A 24,352-nucleotide genomic window follows, 5' to 3' on the forward strand; every position below is an offset into this window, starting at 1 on the left:
TTAGCACTATGGTAAATTTAAATGGGTAATTATGGTTGCAAATTTCATTGGAAATTTGAATTGAGATTATGACCATATCTTGAGGGAAAGAATTTTTTTGGGGAAAAGGGGGGGGGGTGTAAAAAGAAATTGTGTGGGGTCAATTTTTTCTCATTTCAGATTTTAAAAAGAATTATTCTTCAAATATTTTTTTTTTCAAATTTCAAATATTGAAAAATTTCAAGAAGTAATCTTTAATTGCACAGTATGGAGCATTAGATTTGTAAAATCTTTGACCACATTTATTTATTTGTTATGCCGAATCTGCCCATGTATTTAGATTTTTAATTTTGGGTCCAGTTTTCAAATTGGTCTACATTAAGGTCCAAAGGGTCCAAAATTAAACTTAGTTTGATTTTAACAAAAAATGAATATATGGGGTTCTTTGATATGCTGAATCTAAACATGTATTTAGATTTTTGATTTTGGGCCCAGTTTTCAAGTTGGTCCAAATTGGGGTCCAAAATTAAACTTTGTTTGATTTCAACAAAAATTGAATATATGGGGTTATTTGATATGCTTAATCTAACCATGTATTTAGATTTTTTATTTGTGGGCCCCGCTATCAAATTGGTTCATATTGAGGTCAAAAGGGTCCAAAATTAAACTATGTTTGATTTCATCAAAAATTGAATTATTGGGGTTCTTTGATATGCCAAATCTAACCGTGTATTTAGATTTTTAATTTTGGGTCCCGTTTTTAATTGGTCTACATTAAGGTCCAAAGGGTCCAAAATTAAACTTAGTTTGATTTTAACAAAAATTGAATTCTTGGGGTTCTTTGATATGCTGAATCTAAACATGTGTTTAGAGTTTTTGATTATGGGCCCAGTTTTCAAATTGGTCCAAGTTGGGGTCCAAAATTAAACTTTGTTTGATTTCAACAAAAATTGAATATATGGGGTTCTTTGATTAGTTAGTTTGCCTCAACCAAATGTTATGAAACTTATACACAATAATACAGATTAAGTACGAAATTTTGTGGCGACACTTTTACCATTCTTGAGTTATGTCCCTTTATAAACATAAAAATTGCTGAATTTTTTAGTTTGTCTCAACCAAATGTTATAAAACTTATACACAACTGTTCTAGAGTTATGCGTGTTTACAAATAGAAGTATTGCTGAATTTTTAGTTTCTGTTCTCGACTTAAGTTAGCCTCAACCAAATGTTATGAGACTTACACACAATGCTTATTGCCACAAAACTCAGATCAAGTTCAAATTTGGGTAGCGTCACTTTTACCGTTCTTCAGTTATGTCCCTTTATAACTATATGATATGCAGTGCGGGGGCATCATCTGTGTCCACATGTGGACACTATCCACATTTATATTTATAAATTTCTGAAATGGCATTGAGGAGTTATGGAACTTTATTCTTTGAAAAAGCGACGGGCGTATCATGCGCTTATGGCGCAGCTCTTTATTATCCACATGGTCTTATCTATTCAATAGACTTGAATACTTGTAGGGTTTGATTCAATTGATGGTTCCAAAAGCCTGTATTCAAAATTAAGATTTATTAAAGAGTTCCGCCTATTATAGATATCTTAACTTCGAAAAAAGTGAGTCCCAGATAAAATTATGAGATTTGCAAAAGGTCTGCTTTAAGAAAATGTAACTTAAATCAGCATGCAAGGAGTTGTATTATAGTATAAAAATTATTTAAAAATACTCCATTTTTAGATGGTGACGTTCCCTTGTCACCATCTTATGGTGTTTATATATCTCAACTTGTTCTAATCGCTCGTGTATGTAACAACGTATTTGATTTTAACGAAAGAAATCGATGTATTACAGAAAAATTATTACACCAGGGTTTTCGATATCACAAACTTGTCAAAACATTTACTAATCTTTATCATCGGTTCTGTTCAAGGACATCATTCGTAATTATAAATCAACGTGTAGACATCTTATACGTACAGGTATTTCACATCCAATCTTTTATGGTAATATTCTATACAAAGCACAAAAATGTTGTCATTCACCTCAAAAGCTTACCAAACCTTCAAACAGACTTATTCAGAAGGGTTATTGTTACGATACTGTTGTCAGGTCATTAAAGATGGCATTTTTTGGAATTATATATATATAATATTGATTCACTCATAGGGTCTTTGCATCGGAAATAAACACATTTATTATTAAAACCAGTTGTTGGCATGGTACGGGTTATGTTCTCATATATTTTTTATGGTATGATACTAAACCCCTAACGAGAGGGATTGTGCTTGATTTTCATATGATGAAGACATAATGTTTCAATCAGTTTAATTGAGGTCTGGAGCTGGCATGTCAGTAACTGCTATAGTAGTCCTTTGTTAATCTATGTTCTCATTGTCATTTTGCTTAGTTTCTTCTGTTACCTATTCTGACATCGGACACGGACTTCTTTTAAACTGAGTTTTACTGTGCGTATTGCTATGTGTTTGTTTATTCTACATTGCCTAGAGGTATAGGGGAGGGTTGAGATCTCACAAAACATATTTAACCCCGCCGCATTTTTGCGCCTGTCCCAAGTCAGGAACCCCTGGCCTTTGTTAGTCTTGTATGTTTTTTTTAATTTTGGTTCATCTATATGTTTCGGAGTTTAGTGTGACGTCCATTTTCTCTGAACTAGTACACATTTTATTTAGGGGCCAGCTGAAGCCTGCCTCCGGGTGCGGGATTTTCTCGCTGTGTTGAAGACCCATTGGTGCATGGCCTTCGGCTGTTTTCTGTTCTTTGGTCGGGTTGTTGTCTCTTTGACATATTCCCCATTTCCATTCTCTATTTTATAAGTTGAGATGCTGAGACACTATAAAAATCCGTCCATTCATAAGAGGGTCTGGTGAGGTTTACAGAATAGAGAAAAATGGGCAAAAAAAAAATAAAGAATAGAGAATAATGCAATGGGTGATAAAATATAAAGAAAAGAGAATACTGGGCAAAAAGTATAAAGAATAGAGATAATTATATATAATGACCTAAAAATTTACAAGAATACAAAAATGATGAAGGACCCATCGTCCAGACTCTCTTATAAAGGCGGCCGTTGACGTTGTAAAGTAATAATTCTTTTATTTTCTTCCTAAGCAACCGATCATTTATCTTTTGTGGGGCTGGTAGGGACGTATAACTAACATACGTCCTTGGGCTGGTGCATGAGGTTTTTTTTTATAAATCGTTTGATTTTAAGTCTTGAAAGAAAAAAATCAGATGGAAAGAGAAAAAATACTTTTATTTCTCTTAAAAATTAGTAAAAAAAGTTTCTTTTTTGTTCCTGTATGTTATTGAAAAAAATAATCATTACATCAGGTTTTATAGGTAGACAAGAACATCATGTGATAGCATTTACTGATAACCATAGCAAACATTTGGATATCGAGAGATACCAACTTACGTGCAAGATATACAATTGGGAAAACATATATTTATATTATTAGTTTTTTTTTTAATAAATTAATTCAAAATTTCTTGAGAAAAAAAAAGTTTAACCGAAATTGTACTATCGAAATGCATTACACGGCGATTTAGTCATAAATGAACAGGTAAGTGTCAAGTCGCAAACACAGGACTATAAACTTTGTTAGAAAAACAAGGACACAGAAGGACTTAAAAAGGTACCAAACGTTAAAAAAATTTAAAAAAAACAAAACTGAGTTTTATATTCTATCGATTAAGTCTTCACAAATGAATTAAACCATCGTAACGGGGGAAGACGGAAACTGCAAGAGATTATGGGGCCATATCAAGGATTTTTGCCTTGCCTTCGACGAAAGTTGCGGAAAGCAAGATATATAGGTGTTGTTTTTCCTGCGGCGGCGGCGAAGTTGACAACATCAACAATTGTTAAGTTCCTGCTCAAGTCAGTGTGATACCACTTGTGATAGATCAATGATATTTTCTATACAGTTGCATTACTATAAGTACATAGCAGTTTGACGACTATTTCGAGGCCCTGTCCCCTAGGTATGGCCCAGTGAATTTGTATTGATTAGCAATTTTCAATGTTAAGTTTCTGCTTAACTCAGTTTGATATGAACTACATGTACTTGTGATAGGTCAAAGATATTTTTTATAAGTTGCGTTACTATCAGCATATATCAGTTGGATGACTATTTCGAGGCCCTGTCCCCTTGGTCATGGTCCATTGACTTTGAATTAATTCGCAATTTTAATATTAAATTTTCTGCTTAAGTCAAGTTTGATAGGAACTACATGTGATAGATCAATGATTTTTCTATAAAGTTGCCTTACTATCGGTACATAGCAGTTTGACAACTATTTCGAAGCTCTGCCCCCGTAGGTCATGGTCCAATGACCTTCAATTAATTGCTAATTTTCAATGTTTGAGTTTTCTGCTTAAGATAGTTTAATAGGAACTACTCGTGATAGACAATGATATTTTCTATAAAGTTGCATTACTATCAGTTCATTTCAGTTTGTCGACCATTTCGAGGTCCTGCCCCTAGTTCATAGTTCACAATCCCTCCCGTTAGTGGTTTGGTATCATGCCATAATAAATTATACGAGAAGAACACAGTACATATGTATACAAATACGTATACTTTCCAACAGTAACTTTTTCGGCCGGCAACAGGTGGCCGTGCAGTCTCCAAAACAGTTCACCATAGAGGATCAAATTTACACCCGATATGAAGTGTAGTCCTAACTTTTGCAGTTTTAACTTGCACGGTTTCGTTTCGGAACCCGTACACACTACATAATTTGTTTAAATAAATAAATAAATAAATAAATAAATAAATAAATAAATAAATAAATAAATAAATAAATAAATAAATAAATAAATAAATAAAAATAAATAAATAAATAAATAAATAAATAAATAAATAAATAAATAAATAAATTAAATAAATAAATAAGCTTTATTTAGAGTCGACATAGTATACAAACAAGGACATAACATCAGCTCTATTGAGCTTTTAACCGACATACAAGACATAACAATACAATACATAATACGCATACAATAAGTTACATAACACAAAATGAAGCACTATATTTAAGCATGGTGGTAATAAGCAGATTATAAGCATGGTAAGCTAGGTATTAAAGCTAAAAGCATATAAAATGTAAACTAATCATGATTAGAAAGCTGGTAAAATGAAAAGCATAAAATATTAAAAATAGAATATAATCTAAATGGTAAAAATTTAACATAATATATTAATTAGTAAATCTGCACAAACTGTGCACTGTGCACTGTGAGACATAATCTTTCAATCAGTTTAATTGAGGTCAAGAGCTGGCATGTCAGTAACTGCAAGCTAGTAGTCCTTTGTTAATTTATGTATCATTGTCATTTTGCTTAGTTTCTTCTGTTACCTATTCTGACACCAGACTCGGACTTCTTTTAAACTGAGTTTTACTGTGCGTATTGCTGTGTGTTTGTTTATTCTACATTGGCTAGAGGTATAGGGGAAGGGTGAAGATCTCACAAAACATGTTAAACCTCGCCGCACTTTTGCGCCTGTCCCTAGTCAGGAGCCTCTGGCCTATGTTAGTCTTGTGTGTTTTGTAATTTTAGTTCATTTATTTGTTTTGGAGTTTATTGTGACGTCCATTTTCATTGAACTAGTATACATTTTGTTTAGGGGCCAGCTGAAGCCCGCCTCCGGGTGCGGGATTTTCTCGCTGTGTTGAAGACCCATTGGTGGCCTTAGTTGTTTTCTGCTCTTTGGTCGGGTTGTTGTCTTTTTGACACATTCGCCATTTCCATTCTCAATTTTACTTACAGTAATTTCCATTCCATGACTTTAAAATATTCTTAAACTGACTGAAATTAGCAATTTTTCTAAAATCATCAGGTTGATAATTCCATAAAACAGCAGCTGCATATTTAAAAGAGTTCTTGCCATAGGTTGATGTTCGAACCCTAGGTATATCTACAATATTAGAATATCTTAAATCATATTTACAATCTTTCAATACAACTAAATCGTGTATACGTATGTGACAATTTATATAAAATTTTAAAATATTCAATAGCCATGTTACGCATACGTCTAATTTTCAGTGATGGAACCTTTGCTCGAACAACTCGAACAAGTAATTCATCGTACAAATAACATAGTCTTCATATATAAATCGTAAAGCTAGCCCTGTCTTGATTTTTTTCTAATCTAGTGGTATTATTTTTGTTGCAAAAATGCCATGCCAATAGGACAAAAAAATGAAAATTAGATAAAATAAATGTGTGAAAAATGTTCGATTTATTTAATTTAGTAAGATAGCAACCAATGCGCTTTAAAACACTCAGTTGTTGAGATGCTTTACGACAAATATTTCTAATTTGGTGATTAAAATAATGTTGATAAATAATCAATATCAATACCTAAAAGTTTGACAATCTCATCACATGATATTTTAGCTGACTGTATTATTAAAGCAGGCTTCTTTGCAAATGTTTTATTTCCAATTGCAATGGCTTGGAATTTATCAGGATGTGCCTGCATACAATTAGATTTAACCCAACCAATTAAAACAGCACTTTCTCTTTCAAGTATACATAATAAATTTTCGAAATCGTTGTCAGCATATGACAGGAGTATTATCGTCAGCATGATTATATAGGGTTCCATGTTCAATAAAATAGAATATGTCATTTATAAAAATATTAAATGATAGAGGTCCGATGATTGAACCTTGGGGTTCCCCTTTCTGGATGTCAGCCCACCTGCTGATTACTCCCTTGCCTACGATCTGTAGGATAATTTTGAAGTTATTTCACCGATTTTGAAGAAAGACCATAGGCAGATAATTTACTTAAAAGAATGTGATGTGGTAGACAGTCAAAAGCTTTCCGAAAGATCAATAAGTATTGCTGCCACATACATATTTTTATCCAGAGCTGTTTTCCAATCTTCAAAGAGTCTCAGCAAAGTTGTCTGACATCCATGACCTTTTCTAAATGCGCATAAAAAAGCATGAAATACATTTTTTTTAAATTTAGATAACTGGTCACACATAACCATTTCATTTACTTTTGAAATTGTAGGTAAAATGCTCACAGGTCTATAGTTCTTTTTATCAAGTGGGTCGTTCTTTTTGTGTAGTGGTACGACCTGAGCTTCTTTACGTCTGTTTGGAAATTCACTTGATTCTAAGTGTTGTTATATGTTTGTTAAGTACTGGTGCACCAGCTCGCAATAGTTTAGATGATATTTGATCTACCCCTGTAGCTTTTTTTATATTGATCTTTTTCACTAGTTTGTCTACAGTGTCAACATGTATATAGGTTTAAAATTAAAAAAAAAACGGTTTATCATGTTGTATGTTAGCTTTAATTTTCAAAATACTAGGGTGTGTTTTTTCTTCAAAAATAGTACCTTTGCCTATGTCATTGGCAACATTTACAAAAAAAAGTATTAACGTTGTTACAAACATCTTTAGTGTTGTTTAAAATATTATTGAAGTCTGCACTATATTGAGAAAACTTGAAAAATCGAGAGTTAACTGATGATGCATTAGTATTAATCCACATTAAAATTCTTTTCAACAGCGATAAAAAAATCAAAAAAGAGGTGAGGATAAATAGAATGAGATGTAGGACACACGTTAAGGAGACCCGGCCCAGCCCTCATACGACACAAAAACTGAAACAACACAACATAAGTACAAACTGTAAACACCACTGTATATACCGATCATATAAGAGTACTCGCCTTTCCTGAAAAATGTTTAAAAGACTAATTAATAAACCATATTCTAAGACCATATTGACCTAGACTATAAAGAACCAGGGCACCTCCGACGGATTTGGTGAACTGACACTCGACGTCATGAGAAAAGCAACAATAAGTTTAGATATGGCGTATCTTAATTTACGGGCGCTGTAACCGGCATCACTGTAAAAAAAAAAGGGTTTGATATCCCACTTGTTACAATATTTCTACAGGAACAGTAAACCTCCAATCCGAATTGTTATACCTATGAAAGAATTTATTAAAGGTGTGAAATTTAATGTGTGGAATGAAATCCCTAGTGTTCAGACATGAGTGAAAGCTTAAATAACGGAACTGATGAAGTCCGTTGTAGGTTTGGTATTTACTCATTCATTCAAGATGGCGGCGCCCATGAATATTTTTTTGGCAGACGACCCTCACGTCTTATTGAAGATACTAAGGATAGAAGGATAAGAATTAGTTCGATCTTAGAAGTTGTTCAGTTGAATTTAACATAATTTTCCATTTCGATTTAAGGTAGAGCATTGATAAATGCAGAAAACTAATGAATAATGAATACAATTTGTTTCTTTCATTGAAAAAAGCTTTCATGTCGATCCGGCCCCACGTCGATCCGGCCCAAGTCGATCCGTCCCACATCGATCCGGCTCATATTTAAAGTCGATCCGGCCCAATAAAAAAATATATTTATAAGGAATAAAAATAAAGATATATATTAATTGTAATTCATAAATGTTTATGAATTTTATTATAAATTATAATGTATAAAAGGTGTATGGTAAAAAAAAATTGGCCTTTGACAAATATTTTCTTTAGATGAGTATAAAACAACTATGTTGATTATGTTTTCATTACAAGTTTTCAAGATTATTGGGAATAATTATGATAAAAACGTATATAACAGAAATTTAGTACAATCAACAGACATCAACATTAATCAGCAGTAATTAGCATTTTCTTTCAATTGACTGTGATCTTAACAAGTCTGTCATCCTGTGTAATAACAAATAGTTACATACACAACGGTACAATCCGATCCCCAAGCTGATACATACAAACTTTGTTTTTGTTTTAAGTTCTTAAAACTTCTCAAATTGAGAAATGTTGTATGATTTGCAGAATCACAATCATCAGACAATTGTTGAATAAACAAACCAATTATAGACTAATGATTTGATTAAACAAGTCATTATGATGAGTTAAATTTTATAGGTTCCATTGGACTGTAAATATTTATTTAGCTATTCCAGAGACATATTATATGTCTCTTGCTATTCTGTGTGTGATTTAAATAAAAAAAAATCGCCATGACGTTCAAAGTTATCATGGAAAATAACTTCATATTAATATGTTGAAGCTGCTATACAAACAGACACAATCAAACTCATTTTCGTATCGATTAAAATTAATTCTTTGACTGGTACTCCAATACTTCACTTACCTGTTGTCATCCATCATCGATACTTTTTACAAATTCCATTTATACTGTTAAAATTTGTCACAAAATCCTCCAAAGTCAATATAGTTTATTCATATTTTATTATGGGGCCGGATCGACATAGGGACGGATCGACTTGGGACGGATCGACTGGGCCGTATTGACGGGGCCGGATAGGTTTGGGGACGGAACGACCGGATACCGAAAAAAAAGTGTGTACCGGTCTATACAATACTGTGCTTTAAATATTTAGTTTGTGCATTGAAGACATCGTTTCAACGTTGTTATATAACAATTTTCTGAATTATACAAAGAATGATCCTAAATCAGGGCATTTTGTTTATACTTTCTTTCATTTTGTCAACAAAGTGGCAAAGGCAAGACATGGTCTATTCGTGTGGTTCCAACATGGCAAATCAGTCATGCAACCTAGTGCTGAAGTCTCATTTAAAATAACCTATGATCTGTGCCCTTAAAAAATGTGAAAAACCAGCTATCTTAATATTGCTTGACTTGTAAATACAACCTTGTGATTGAAGGGGGTACCCTACTCAGTTACATGTATCGGGTCCGTTCGCTCTCATAACACGTTCGCACCCTACATGTTCGCACCCAATTTTTATTGAATACAGGTTATTTTACTTGATGTTTTTTAGATGTATATATCACAATATTTATATTTTCATAAATAAAAATTTGTGAATTTTTTAAATGAAATATTGTTATGTGATTAGTTGAATGGTATTTACAAAGCTATTTTGGTATTATTGTTATATGTTTGAAAATCATGATTTTTGTTATAGATTAGGACCTAATAAACAAGTGCTTTGTGGCCCGGTTTTTGTGTGGTTTTTGTGTTATTCGTGGCAATGTCCTTGTGACGAGTTTGATAGCAGTTTGGTTTCTTCTCTCTTTCTTTCACAAGACTCAGATGAATAGAATTGGCCTTTGATCATCATGACAATATTCTTATTCATTTTGTTAAAATTATTCACAAAACACTAAAGGAAACTGGTTTACTTTTTTGTTATGTCACTTTATTTTAAAACAATAAAAAAAAGCTTATTATCTTTGGTAGCAATACATTATCCATAGCAACATTAAAAAATTGCTCAACACAAAACCTTTATAAAGGGTGCGAACATGTGGGGGGTGAAAGTGAATGGAAGCAAACGTGATTTTGGGTGAATGGACCCGGATTCCCCTACTCAAGCCCCAGTCATCTGCATTGAGGTTCAGTTTGTGGTTGTAGATTTTTAGACACCATTAACTTTGTCAAACATTAATAGAATTTTATTTTAAAACTTGACAGAAGCTTCATCATCCGGAGATTGTAATTCAAGAAAAATAAATTAAAAAAAATTATTTTCCGTATTTTACTGATTTTGAACGTATTACATGATTTTTCTGCATGAAACTTTCAGTCACAGTCTGGTTTAAAGTACATTTTGTATGTGAGACATCAATAATTTTGTGAAACCTTCATGAAATTTTATGAAACTTTGACATATGCTTTAAAATGATATGTCTATGCTGATCAACATGATCAAGAGATAATTTTATATCCGTAACTCTAATGATTTTTTTTTGGTTATATGCTGATCCACAAAACTAAGATCAAGTACAAATTTTTATACGAATTTTTGCGGTCGTATATTGGTATGACGTTGGCGGCGTCGTCGTCATCGGCGTCGTCCTAAGACGCATTAGTTTTCACACTATAACTTTAGTTAAGTGAATGGATCTCTATGAAATTTTACCATAAGGTTCAATACCACAAAAGGAAGGTTGGGATTGATTTTGGGGGTTATGGTACCAACAGTTAAGGAATTAGGGCCAATAAGGGGCCAAAAATAAGCATTTTTGTAACTTCCAGACAATAACTTGTGTGTAAGTGTATGGATCTCTCTGACATTGTACCACAAGGTTCCATATCACAAAGGGAAGGCTGGAATTGATGATGGGGGTAATTGCCTCAATATTTTAGGAATTAGGGGCCAAAAAGGGGCAAAAAACAAGCATTTTTCTAGTTTCAGGACAATAACTTGTGTGTAAGTGTATGGATCTTTCTGAAATTGTACTACAAGGTTCCATATCACAAAGGGAAAGCTGGGTTTGAGTTTGGGGGTAATTGCCCTAAACGTTTAGGAATTTGGGGCCAAAAAACACATTTTTCTAGTTTCCAGACAATAACTTGTGTTCAAGTGTATGGATCTCTCTGAAATTGTACTGCAAGGTATCATACCACAAAGGGAGGGCTGGGATTGAGTTTGGGGGTGATGAATCATAAGGGGGTTCAAAAAATTTGGGGGGGGGATTTTTTTTTTTCCTTTTTTTTCTTTTTTTTCCTTTTTTTTTCTTTTAAAATTTTCCATTTTAAGTTGGCTATTTCTGATTTATATTTAAAAGCAAATAATAATGATATGGTAGGAGATACACACCAAACAGGATGTGTAAATTATTATATAATAAGTATTGTGCAATAGCAAGAAATTTTCAATTGCACAGTATTGCACAATATTGCACAATAGCAAGAAATCTTCAATTGCACAGTATTGCGCAATAGCAAGAAATCTTCAATTGCACAGTATTGCGCAATAACAAGAAATATCCAATAGCACAATATTGCGCAATAGCAAGAAATTGTCAATTGTACAGTATTGTGCAATAGCAAGAAATATTCAATTGCACAGTATTGTGCAAAAGAAGATACTTCGTATAAATTGCTTATTTCTTGACCAATTTCAATGGGGTTTTATTCTTGAATTCTTGGGGTTCTTTAATAAGCTGAATCTAACTGTGTATTAAGTTTTTGGATTTTGGGCCCCGATTTTAAATTGGTCCACATTGAGGTCCAAAGGGTCCAAAATTAAACTTTGTTTGATTTCATCAAAAATTGAATTATTGGGGTTCTTTGATATGCCGAATCTAACCGTGTATTTAGATTCTTAATTTTTGGTTCCGTTTTCAAATTGGTCTACATTAAGGTCCAAAGGGTCCAAAATTAAATTAGTTTGATTTTAACAAAAATTGAATTCTTAGGGTTCTTTGATATGCTGAATCTAAACATGTATTTAGATTTTTGATTATGGGCCCAGTTTTCAAGTTGGTCCAAATCGGGGTCCAAAATTAAACTTTGTTTGATTTCAACAAAAATTGAATATATGGGTTCTTTGATATGCTGAATCTAACCATGTATTTAGATTTTTGATTTTTGGGCCCCGTTATCAACTTTGTCCACATTGAGGTCAAAAGGGTCCAAAATTAAACTTTGTTTGATTTCATCAAAAATTGAATTCTTGGGGTTCTTTGATATGCTGAATCTAACCATGTATTTAGATTTTGGATATTGGACCATAATAGGTGAATGTCCAATTTAAAATTTTTAAGTTCTTAGACCACATTCATTCTGTGTCAGAAACCTATGCTGTGTCAATTATTTAATCACAATCCAAATTCAGAGCTGTATCAAGCTTGAATGTTGTGTCCATACTTGCCCCAACTGTTCAGGGTTCGACCTTTGCGGTCGTATCAAGCTGCACCCTGCGGAGCATTTTATTTGTTTCTGTTTTCTAACTTTAGTTTGCCTCAACCAAATGTTATGAAACTTATACACAATGCTTATTACTACATTATATAGATTAAGAATGAAATTTGGTGGCGACACTTTTACCATTCTTGAGTTATGTCCTTTTATAAACATAAAATTGCTGAATTTTTCGTTTCCGTTCTATAACTTTAGTTTGTCTCAACCAAATGTTATAAAACTTATACACAACCATTCTAGAGTTATGCGTGTTTACAAATAGAAAAATTGCTGAATTTTTAGTTTCTGTTCTCTACTTAAGTTAACCTCAACCAAATGTTATGAGACTTACACACAATGCTTATTACCACAAAACTCAGATCAAGTTCAAATTTGGGTAGCGTCACTTGTACCGTTCTTCAGTTATGTCCCTTTATAACTATATGATATGCAAGCGGGGGCATCATCTGTGTCCACATGTGGACACTATCCACATTTATTTTTTACAAAACTTCATAGTAAAAGTGGCACAGTTTTAGCCGCAAAGGGAGTTCCTATGGTAAATTGCATTGTCTATATTTACAGAAATGCAACCTAGACTCTGAGACTATTTTCACAATGAATATATGACACACAGACATTAGACTCTGTTGTAGGGTTTTAGACATTTAGTGATAAAGGGCTACACTAAAGTTTCCTTTTTGTGTGAAGTATGCAAAAGGAATTAGATGACAGGATCAACTCTTATAGCTGAATGTTAGTAAAAGTGAATTTTATCTTAATAAAACCCCTGTACATGTACTAGAATATATGATTTAATACAAACTAAATCAATTTCTTGTACTAATGTCTTTTATTTCAGATAATTTATTTGCTGTTATTGAAATGAGTTGTAGACAGTTAATTCAACGTGTGCATCTCTTGTATTCTATGAAGTCTCCTTGTCATACATGTATTTGTGGAACCATCAACAGGAAATTCCATCTTGCCGGAGCATTTAATGTAAGGAATAAAAATATTTTATGTTGAAAAAAGTAGACTTTAACTTTCAAACAATCTTGAACCTTGTCTAGATTTCCTTTTGAGAGTTTAATGACATCCAGCTATTTTGTGTCCATTTGTATTTCTTATTATCATAAATTCTAATGTCTAGCAATGACTGGTAAAATATGTAGGAAGAATTCATCTCTTTTGTATGCTTTTTATGTACTGTTAATTCAGAAATTATTGCATGTATTTATTTTTGCGATTTTTGAAGAATGGACAAAAATGTGAGATTAATTAGTGCCATTTCAATAAAATCTGCATACAAATATATGTATCAAAATTCAGAATGTGATTTCTTATTATTGCGATACTCACCCAATCGCATTATTCGCATTAATAAAAACCTCACAATAATTTCTGAATTTACAGGATTACTGCTGCATATTTTCCTAACAGACAAAATGTATGTAGCGATTGTTAAGTGATATCAAAGAGTACAATTTTAGTTGATGCTCAAGTCAAATCATGGTCTTGCTGTATGGTGGGAGCTCTTGATTATTGTTAGAGACATCCATTAATTGATTGAATGATTGATTATTGATTGATTGTTGTTTAGTTGAATTAAAAATAAATTATATATAATATTGAAAATAAAAATAAATATTATTATATCTTATTACAAAATTTATCATTAAAAATTGCTGAAAGTGATTCAGTATAACAAAAATCTATTTGGTGCATCATTGAAGGATTTATTCAGCATGTACTATATTATGTTGAAATAAATGTGAATGTATTTAGTACTCAGTGCCTTTCTTTTTTTTTCAGGGATCCGCTCCTGTGAAAGGTAGAACCAAAACTTATGATGAAGCTCAACAGGACCTTCAGAAGGTAAAACTTTCTCTGCACATAAAAAAGGAGATGTGGTATGATTGACAATGAGAAGACTATTCATAAAAGACTAACAAACAAAGATGTGACAATTACAGGTTTCTATATGGTCTTCAACAATGTGCATAAAGCATACAGTATATATTAAGCTGTAAAAAGGCCCTAAAATGACCAATTTCAGAGGGGGACAGTCTGCAGTTTATATTATAAACTATATATTTTCATGAAAATCAATGCATAAAAATGATATGACTGAATTAATAGTCAGTAACATGAATGATAAAAAAAAAGCTGAAAATTTTGACGGAACTGACTTCTATTCAATTAAATGTAACTTGCTAATATTGTTTAATGATTGTTACTTGCTTAACATCTTGTGGCAATTATTACAAGCGTAATTCAATTAAAGCAATATATTTGTTTTCAGGCAGAGAAACAAATTGCACGAAAGAAAAAGACGAAAGTTAAAGTGATACCAATTTACAGAAATATGTCAGTGAGTCAGATTGCCACTCAAACTGGTAGGACTGTAGGTATGTGACCAAAGATTAATTTCCTTGTTTTTGTCTAGCAGGTTTTGAAAAGTTTGCTCCTTTTTGAGTAGGTATTATTTTAGTGGAATTAAAAATTTGTCAAACTCCTACCTAACAGAGAATTTTTGATGTCTCGTCCATAGTGTTATATATATATCTATATACATGTTATGTATTAGAATTCTAGTTTAGGAAATTTTACTGATTTTTTTCAAGAGGAATATAGCAACTCTGATTTGCTTACATGTACATATAACTTATATCCTAATGTCATTTTTCAGTATAATGTTGTTTTATTTCTCTACTAAGTATATGATGAGGGATGTCTGGGTGTTGAGTCATTAATTATGTCAGTAACAGTATAGAGTTGCCTTGCACCAGTTGTTGTAGATGTGGTATCAAGATTCAGTCATCTGCACAACAGGGGATGAAAAATATTAAATTGACTATTGTGCGATAGAGAGTGCAAGCTACTCTGTGGTATTAGTTGTTGACACTAATCTCTGCCACAAATAAGACAGATTACATCCATCAATAAGATGAGTAAATACTCAAGACAAAAAACTTCTCATTATCATAGGTTTCTATAGTAAGCCCCGTCCTATACACTTTTGTAGTTTTTAAATGGAATAAAAGTACTGTTTACTTAGTCGTTTTATTGGATTAAACCAATAAATATTTAGCAAAATTTTAATAATGCCACTTTTTCTGTAGATAATATTTTAGATGCCTTGGAATATGCCAATTCCAGACAAGCATATCGTGGAGGCAAAACAGCAAGTAAGTCAAGGATAATAGATTTAGTCACCAAGCATGTTCTCAACATTTTGAGTCTTTAGATATAAAATTTTGCAAGTATTTGAAGTAAGACATTTAGTTTTGATCATAGTACCTAGTACAATATATGGTATTGTTAAAGAAATATTTTAAATGAAAGAAAATCATTGTATGGGGACAACAGCAGCTAAACAGTCATATTTGCCAGTCAAGACCTAAACTAATTGTTTTTTTTTCAGTTGGTCATTTCAATTTTAAATGGACTTAAAGCTATTTGAAAATTTTTTAGGTATTGAAATCAATATTGCTCAGGTGAAACAGCTTGACTCAGATACATTGTAACTTTGGTAGCACTTCACAGTTAGGTAGGTAGTTTCGCATTTTGATCCCGATGGATTTGTCAAATATGAAAGCTAATGTGCAATAAAATTCATTTTTGGATAGCTGAAGACTAATATAGCCTTCATAGTGTGTTTATATGAACATCAAGATTGTGTAAAGTATGTATTATTGGCTGTTTTCTGTATGGCAGTCCGTATTTTCATATCCATACCAGAAATTGGTCCAGGAATCATTGTAATGTTGTTTTCCAGCTTTTTGTCGTACGAACTTTGTGTTTCCAATTTACAAAAAATGAGGTGAAAGACACCCAATTTTTATTTGATCATTTTATAGATTAATGCCAATAGTTTCAGTAAAGGTATCACTCAAAGGGATTGAAATTCTAGTTGAAACCAAATTTATTGGGGAATATGTGACATTTTCTACCCCTTTTTGCACACATATGCACATGTATGACTTAAATGTTTGGCTTAATTTATCATAAGCCATGAATAGAAGATGATTAAACATTTTGTGGTTCTATTTTATATAATTAATATCATTTCCTAACTGTGGAGTGCCTTTAATTTAAATTGAATATGGTTTCATTATTATTCATTGGATACCAATTTTTGTGGATTTCGTGGGTAAAGGAGAAACACAAATTTAAATGTTCAATGAAACACAAATTTTGTAAAGACTTAATATATGCAAATTTTTGTACATGCAAAACAATGAAATTAGATATCCACGAAAATACAATTTTTCCTTAATCCATGAAAATTGGTATCCATGAAAAAAAAATTTATCAATAGTACTTGAGTTCTGCCTATATATAAAAAAGAAGATGTGGTATGATTGCCAATGAGACAACTCTCCACAAGAGACCAAATGACACAGAAATTAACTACTATATATAGGTCAGCGTACGCTATTTTGGTTTTAACAACTCAATTCTTTTTGAAACAGCTTTTAAATAAAATAAAAGTTCAATTCTTCTTTTATTTCAGCTGTAAATTTTTTTAAAGTTAGTGAAAAATTTGTGGAGTTTGTTAAAAACTTTAATGTTGTTTTATTTGGAATCCACTTAAAAAAAAATCGTTATGCAATAGACTATGACGTTATTATTTTTCTTCCAGTCTATGATGTGAAAGTTATTCAGAAAACGCTGACATTCCTTGGCTACAGATCACGGATTATAGCTAATCCAGAAATGGCTGTAGCAAAGAAAGAAGAAAGTAGTAAAGATATTGAACCACAGTAAGAATTATGATATCATTATTAAAATGTATGCAGAAAATCTAATGAAGAACAACTCAGGAATTCAGTATTTGAATATAAAATGAAATCGTGCGATAGATCGATTTGTAGTCTTTTATGCTGCAATGGATAAACTATGGTTCTGAAGGTGTTTGCTACTGATATTCAAAATAACAACATTTTCAAAAATGATTTCTTTTTCAATACATGATGTATAATACATTAAAAACAATGGGGTAATAAAGATAGGTCTGTGTGATCTTTTTGAAATTAAAGCATTTGAAAAATTAGAATATTTTGACAGGAAAGAGATTTCTCTGAATTTTTTATATTTCATGCATGGGAAGAAAATAATATTGGACTGTATTTAAAACATAACAGAAATTACAAAAGATGCAAGTTTTGAATAAACATATTGAGAAATTCAGGCGTTGCCTGGCAATTGTTTTTAATGCATAGCTGAGGAAAATGCTAGAGTGGTTACAAAATATCCTTTTGGGAAGTGAAAAGGTTCATTCCATGTTTAAAACATTTATCCTACCGTAGTCTATAATCAGTCATATTGTCAATTCGTTCGCTTTTTTTGGTTGTATTTATCTCGTGAATAAACTCCGCTCTGACGTCACTTTTCACATTTCACAGCGTACAAGTATCAGCTTCACTTGAAATCAACTCTTTTCAAAAAAATGAGATTCCTAAAGGTATGTATGATTAAAAATAAATAATTATTTCATAAAAGTGCCATTTTTCTTAACCTCTTTTGAAAACAAATATCAACAGGTCTAAAATCGTATTTACAGTGAGAAACAAACCCAGTCCCGGCATCCACCTTTTTGTTTACATATTTTTCCAGGTCAGAACTCATATCCGTTTCCTGTAAGGCCAACCAAATTGTTTTTTACGTCTTTTCAATATAGCAAGCACCTTACATTATTTTATTAATTTTATGGGAAAATATGTCAAACTGAGATGAGAAAATCACAAATTACAACCAAAAAAAATGGTGGAATGTGCATATTAAAACTAACAATAAAATACTTGAAATAGGAAACATCAGCTAGTAAAACGTAAATACAAGGTAGATAATATTTCAAAAAACAAAAATAATTGCATTAAGAAAAATTTCTTTAGTTTTATAAAGTAAATTTGACCTAGATACATATCAAATGTTTTACTGAATTTTTCTTCTTTCTGTTTTTTAAACACAAATGGGTCAGTATAATTAATAACTTTTTGTATTATATTTGTAGATCAATCAAGTTCATCAACCAGGGGGGGAAGCCAAATACAGGACCTATTCTCCAACTGCATTAACATGTGCATATTCAGCAATAATGGTTGATAAACTATCTATCCGTAGAGCTTCAAAGTCTTATGGTGTACCATTTCAAACTCTTAGGGATAGGGTAACTAGAAATGTAGATCCTGAGTGTTGTACTATGGGCAATGCACCTTTTTTTTCATTAGATGAAGAAAGCCGGTTGGTGATACATTTGAAGGAAATGGCTCAACTTGGATATGGATATAACCGACAGGAAGTTGTGGATATAGCAACTGACTATTCAGTTATGCTTGACAAGAAAACTAAAAATGATAAACCTCTAACTCTTACCTGGTTCTATGGAATGCTTGGAAGATGGCCAGATCTCAAAGTTGTAAAACCAAGGGCATTGGAAGTTGCAAGAGCAAAAGCTGCCAACAAGGAGAACATTACGAAATACTTTAATGAACTCGAGAAAGCCCTACTTAAATATGATCTAATGGACAAACCCCATTTGATTTACAATGTTGATGAGAAGGGTGTAACCATCAACCACAACCCATCAAAGGTAGTGTCAGGAGTGGAGACATCATCACAGGAGGTTACATCTGGAAAGGGTGACACTGTGACTATCTTGGGGTGTGGAAATGCAATTGGCAATGCATTACCCCCTTACTATGTCTTCCCAGGACAGAGAATGAATGATCAGTTGCTAGAGGGGTCTACACCATGAACAGTTGGCACTGTCTCTAAGACGGGTTGGTCTAATTCGGAACTGTTCATGGATTTCCTCAGCAATCATTTCAAGAAATTTGTTCCAGGTAATGGGCATGTGATGTTATTGTTAGATGGACATAAATCTCATGTTGCTGTTAGCACAATTGAATGGGCAAGGCGTAATAACATTGTTATACAGTTACTTCCAGCACACACCAGCCATCTTTTGCAACCGTTGGATGTATGTTGTTATGGTCCTCTGCAAAATATATACAACAGCCTTTGCCATAGAACTATCAGAACAAAACAATGTGCACTAACTCATTATGATGTTTGTAGCATGGCATGCAAAGCTTACAGAAATGCCTTATCAGCCAGTAATTTGCAGTCAGCTTTTAGAAAAACAGGAATTTATCCGTTCACAAAAGACATTATCAATGACTTACCATTGACACCATCAGAGGCATTTATAAGTGACATTGAAAACCATCCTGAGAACACTGTACTAGAGACTGTAGAAGCTGTTAACAGTGTGGTAGTTGTGAGAGAGAATGAGAATGACAGTGTGGTGAGTGAAAGAGAGGAAGTTGAGAGTGATAAGGAGAATGTGGGTGTTCTGAGGGAAGGAGAGATTGGTTTGGAGGTAGCTAGGAGTGTTGTGAGTGATAAAGAGGAAGTTGAGAGTGACAAGGAGAATGATAGTGTTGTGAGTGTGAGTGGTAGAATGATAGATGTAGTTGGAAGAGATGAAGGGAGTAAGAGTGACTTTTTTGTAAAGAAGGTAGTGGCAATGAAAAAAGTAAAAGGGGAGAAAAAAAAGAAGAGGAATGTGAGAGTGAGAGTGAGTCTGAAATAAGAGAGGATGAAAAGTGCTGTGTATGTAAGAAGTTTGTTCCAGAGCAGGTGAGACAGAGTAGTAGTTTGATATTTACTAAGTGGGCACAATGTGAGAAGTGTGAGAGGTGGGTGCATCTTATTTATTGTACAAAAGTGAGAGTTATTAGAAGGGGTGACAGTTTCATGTGTGTGTTTTGTGAGAAAGGTGTAGAGTAATTGGTAAATAAAATTAAAATCATTTTCTGATTCATTATTGTACTCATTTAACAAAGAAATTGCATTTGGAATTTAATGCCAAAAAATCACCACTGGTGAACTCTCTGAAAATTTCCATTGATTTCAATTCTCATGGTAATAAATGATGTTCCCAGTTAAATCAATTCCCAATTCATTAAAAACAGTTTCAAAGAACTATCATACAAATAAATAATATAATTGCCTTAGCCTAAAAAAATCACCTAATTGATAATAGAGCAATTTGATTGGGTATAACGATTCAATGCATCACGTGGTTTTAACGCCATTGGAATTTGAACGTAAACAAACCGGGTCAGCTGCTCAAGTATGGAACAACATCGTACATTCAGTGACTGAGAAACAATTATGAGTAACCAAGCTTGACAATACACAGTAATAAAAAAAACAAAGCAAAGTCTACAGAAAAATAAAATAAAAAATGTCCTTAAGTGCACGACTTACCACCATTGCGGGATACAATTTCTGATTTACCCATTAATTTCAATATTGCTTTTAATTATGTAAATGTTAAACCCTTAAATTGGAATTTTACTACTATTTTTTTATTTTTTTTGATGCTGACCTTATGAAATTTGCAAAAATTAATAACATTTTGTTTGATGTAAAAAAAAAAAAAAATACAAGAATTTTATTTTATCTTCTTCAATGGCAAACAAACAAAAAATTGGATTACTGTAAACCAACTAATTTTTGCGACTTTCACGAGTAGAAAAATCAAGTGAATATAAATCGTCGCGAATATGTAAAACTTGGATTTTTCCTTATTTATCTACACCAAGAAAATTTGAGAATCGCGAAATTAAATCGCTGCAAAATGAACTAGAAAGGGCTAAACGAAATAAAGTATCCACGAAAATAAGTTGGTTTACAGTATACTGCTGGTGAAATAAAAATTAAGTTGGTGATAAAGAAAGGAATCTTAGTTGTGTGTTTATACAGAAGTAACCATCTTTTAAGCATTTACCAATACGGATGAATTAACTATAAACAGTTTGTCTTGAAACTGCAATGTATTAAAAGTATAAAATTTTACATAGGCCACCACCAGATCCTAGTGTCTTGGTCAGACGTCCACCAGTGGTGACCATAATGGGACATGTAGACCATGGTAAAACGACATTGCTAGATGCTCTGAGAAATACTAATGTTGTAGCTCAAGAATTTGGAGGTATCACACAACATATTGGTGCATTCTCAGGTAATATGCTAGTTGATATATCTTGTGTATAGGATTTAGATCTATGGACAGCCTAACGGTTGAGATATTGGGCAGTTTGATGCTATGTGTGGGCCCACAGGCCTAAGGTTTGAGATATTGGGCAGTTTGATTCTATGTGTGGGCCCACAGGCCTAAGGTTTGAGATATTGGGCAGTTTGATTCTATGTGTGGGCCCACAGGCCTCAAGTTTGAGATGTTGGGCAGTTTGATTCTGTGTGTGGGCCCACAGGCCTCAGGTTTGAATATGGATTGGTATTGTTTCCATGTTTATATAAAGAGAGAATATGTAAATTATTGGGCCTTTTAGATAATTTTTAGATTTTCATCCTTATTCCGCAAAAGAATTCGAAGATGTAAGAATTTTATTTTCTGTATTTTTGCTGATTTTCCCATAAATTGCAGAAAAGTTTCAAAGAACATGTAGAAAAGCAAAAATAATTATGAATCTGGAGCATAAAGGAGTGTAGAATGGATGAGGGAAAAATCTTAATAAAAAGTAATTGTATGTTACCTTATAGCATTTGTATTATCATACTTTCCAACAATTATCACATGAATGTTTGTACCTTGAAGTAGTTTTGCAATTCAATAAATACACTTTTTGCTCAAATTATTGTATGATGTTTATATTGCTTACAACAAGGGTATTAATTATTCATTTCAGTCAAATTGCCATCTGGGAATACAATATCCTTCTTAGATACCCCAGGACATGCAGCATTCTCACACATGAGGGCACGAGGGGCATCACTCACAGACATAATTATATTAGTGGTAGCTGCAGATGATGGTTTAATGCCTCAGACTGTGGAGTCCATTCAACATGCCAAATCCGCTGATGGTAATTGATTGTTATAATGTAAAAGACATATGGGATAAACCTAAGTCTAGTGGGCTGCACAAAAAAGTTCTATTTCACTTTGTTACATGTGGTATTACCCACTTGAAACATTTTCTATCTTTAAACAATGGACTTTAATATTCAGGGCCAAATATTACCCTTACCAAACTTACTCCTTTCTTTGAGGAAGTTGGAACTTGATTTTTCAAAATCTGACCACATTGATTAATGCTTTCAAGACATTGACAGAGATTGGTTATTATAATGGGTAAACAATATATTTTATATCTTTTGAAGACATATGTGTGTGTTAGTTTGTGTAGATTGATTGATTGTTGTTGCTAAATGTCCAGTGGTGTTTGTGTAGAATTGTAAAAACGGAAAGTTCTATGATTAAACTGGTAGTTTATATGATACAGAAATGTAAAATTATAATCAGTTGTGTTTTTGAACTTATTCATTTTACAGTTTAAAATATATGTTCATGCTTTAAACAACTGTGTGAATATTCATTGAATACCTAGACAACAACAACTGTATAAAAGTATTTAATCATTTACAGATTTGATTTTGTTTTCAGTTCCTTTAATTGTTGCTATCAATAAAATGGACAAGCATACAGCTGATGTTGTAAGTATTTTATATTTGGGTCAACATCTTTAATTGTTTTTCCATAGGCGGTAATGGTAACGTTTTTTCCTGTAGCTCAGTCCATATCGTAAACTTGGATATGTATGATAGCTCGTTTCGAAGCTGTGACATTTTCACATGTGGTTAAATTTTCGGGGTACGAAGTGAGATTACTTTTTCTGTAAATTAGCATACCCCGAACATCCTTTCGTGATGCGGCTCCTCGTGGTAAAAAATCACTTTTTTAACGCAATAAGTTCTTTAAAAATTTAATACTTTGAACACATTTAATAGCTCCATAGTTTTTACACATTTATTCTATGTTCCTCTACTTTCATAATCACCACAAATGGTTAAGCTCAGCCATTTGTAAAAAATAGAAACATGTCCAATATCACTACACAGAGATATTTTGTTTACACACAACTTTTGAGTTCCTCATTTCGAGGCGCATTAGGGATATTGACCCATTTGTCTTTATTCTGTGTTTTTTATTTATTACAAAAGTTGCCATCAGTCAATGTTTTGGATATAAGAGAGTTGGAGGCTATTCCAGGGAAAAAGGAGCGAAATGGATGTTGCATGGCAACCCATTTACCTATGAATATTATGTATAGTGCTATCTGACAAGTCCCACTCCCCCACTTCTGCAACTTTTACTTAAATAGCCTCACTAATGGCGTGTTGTTTTATGTATTCTTATTTGTATTTGTCATTTTTAGGCCCTATACTAGTTTTTGTCTTGCCTGCGACAATATGCGATTTACAGGATTACAATCCAGCGACGGCGTAAACTATTTGTATAAAGCTTTATATTTCAGAAGGAAGAAGACCTGGATGATTCATACCTTGTTTGCAGATACCTTATATTATGAAGTTTCTGACTGTCATATGTCCATTGTCCTTGACCTCATTTTCATGGTTCTGTGGCTGCTTGAAAAAAAATTACAGTTTTTTTATCAAGAGAAATACTCACTTATTATGAGTACCGTAATAGGATAACTATATTTGGTAGATGGGTTCCTTGCAACGTCTTCATGTCCGTCAGGTAGGGTTCACCTGACCTTGACGGGCTTGACCTCATTTCATGGATCAGTTATCAAGGTTAAAGTTATATGGTCAAGT

General features: G+C 32.7%; 1 protein-coding gene across 1 annotated transcript in view; it reads left to right on the top strand.

Moving 5' to 3' along the window:
• The first annotated feature begins 3,565 nt into the window (after positions 1-3,565).
• The window catches only part of LOC127737197 (translation initiation factor IF-2, mitochondrial-like), a 34,209-nt gene continuing 13,422 nt past the window's right edge, over positions 3,566-24,352 (top strand). The window contains exons 1-10 of the mRNA XM_052247728.1: positions 3,566-3,573; positions 11,773-11,959; positions 13,554-13,697; positions 14,511-14,573; positions 15,001-15,106; positions 15,821-15,886; positions 17,344-17,464; positions 21,575-21,735; positions 22,421-22,597; positions 23,178-23,227. Coding sequence (XP_052103688.1) covers positions 3,566-3,573; positions 11,773-11,959; positions 13,554-13,697; positions 14,511-14,573; positions 15,001-15,106; positions 15,821-15,886; positions 17,344-17,464; positions 21,575-21,735; positions 22,421-22,597; positions 23,178-23,227 — 1,083 coding nt within the window. The remainder of the gene's footprint in view (positions 3,574-11,772; positions 11,960-13,553; positions 13,698-14,510; positions 14,574-15,000; positions 15,107-15,820; positions 15,887-17,343; positions 17,465-21,574; positions 21,736-22,420; positions 22,598-23,177; positions 23,228-24,352) is intronic.

The sequence above is a fragment of the Mytilus californianus genome, unplaced genomic scaffold (assembly GCF_021869535.1).
Source record: "Mytilus californianus isolate M0D057914Y unplaced genomic scaffold, xbMytCali1.0.p SCAF_4, whole genome shotgun sequence".
Taxonomy (NCBI): domain Eukaryota; kingdom Metazoa; phylum Mollusca; class Bivalvia; order Mytilida; family Mytilidae; genus Mytilus; species Mytilus californianus.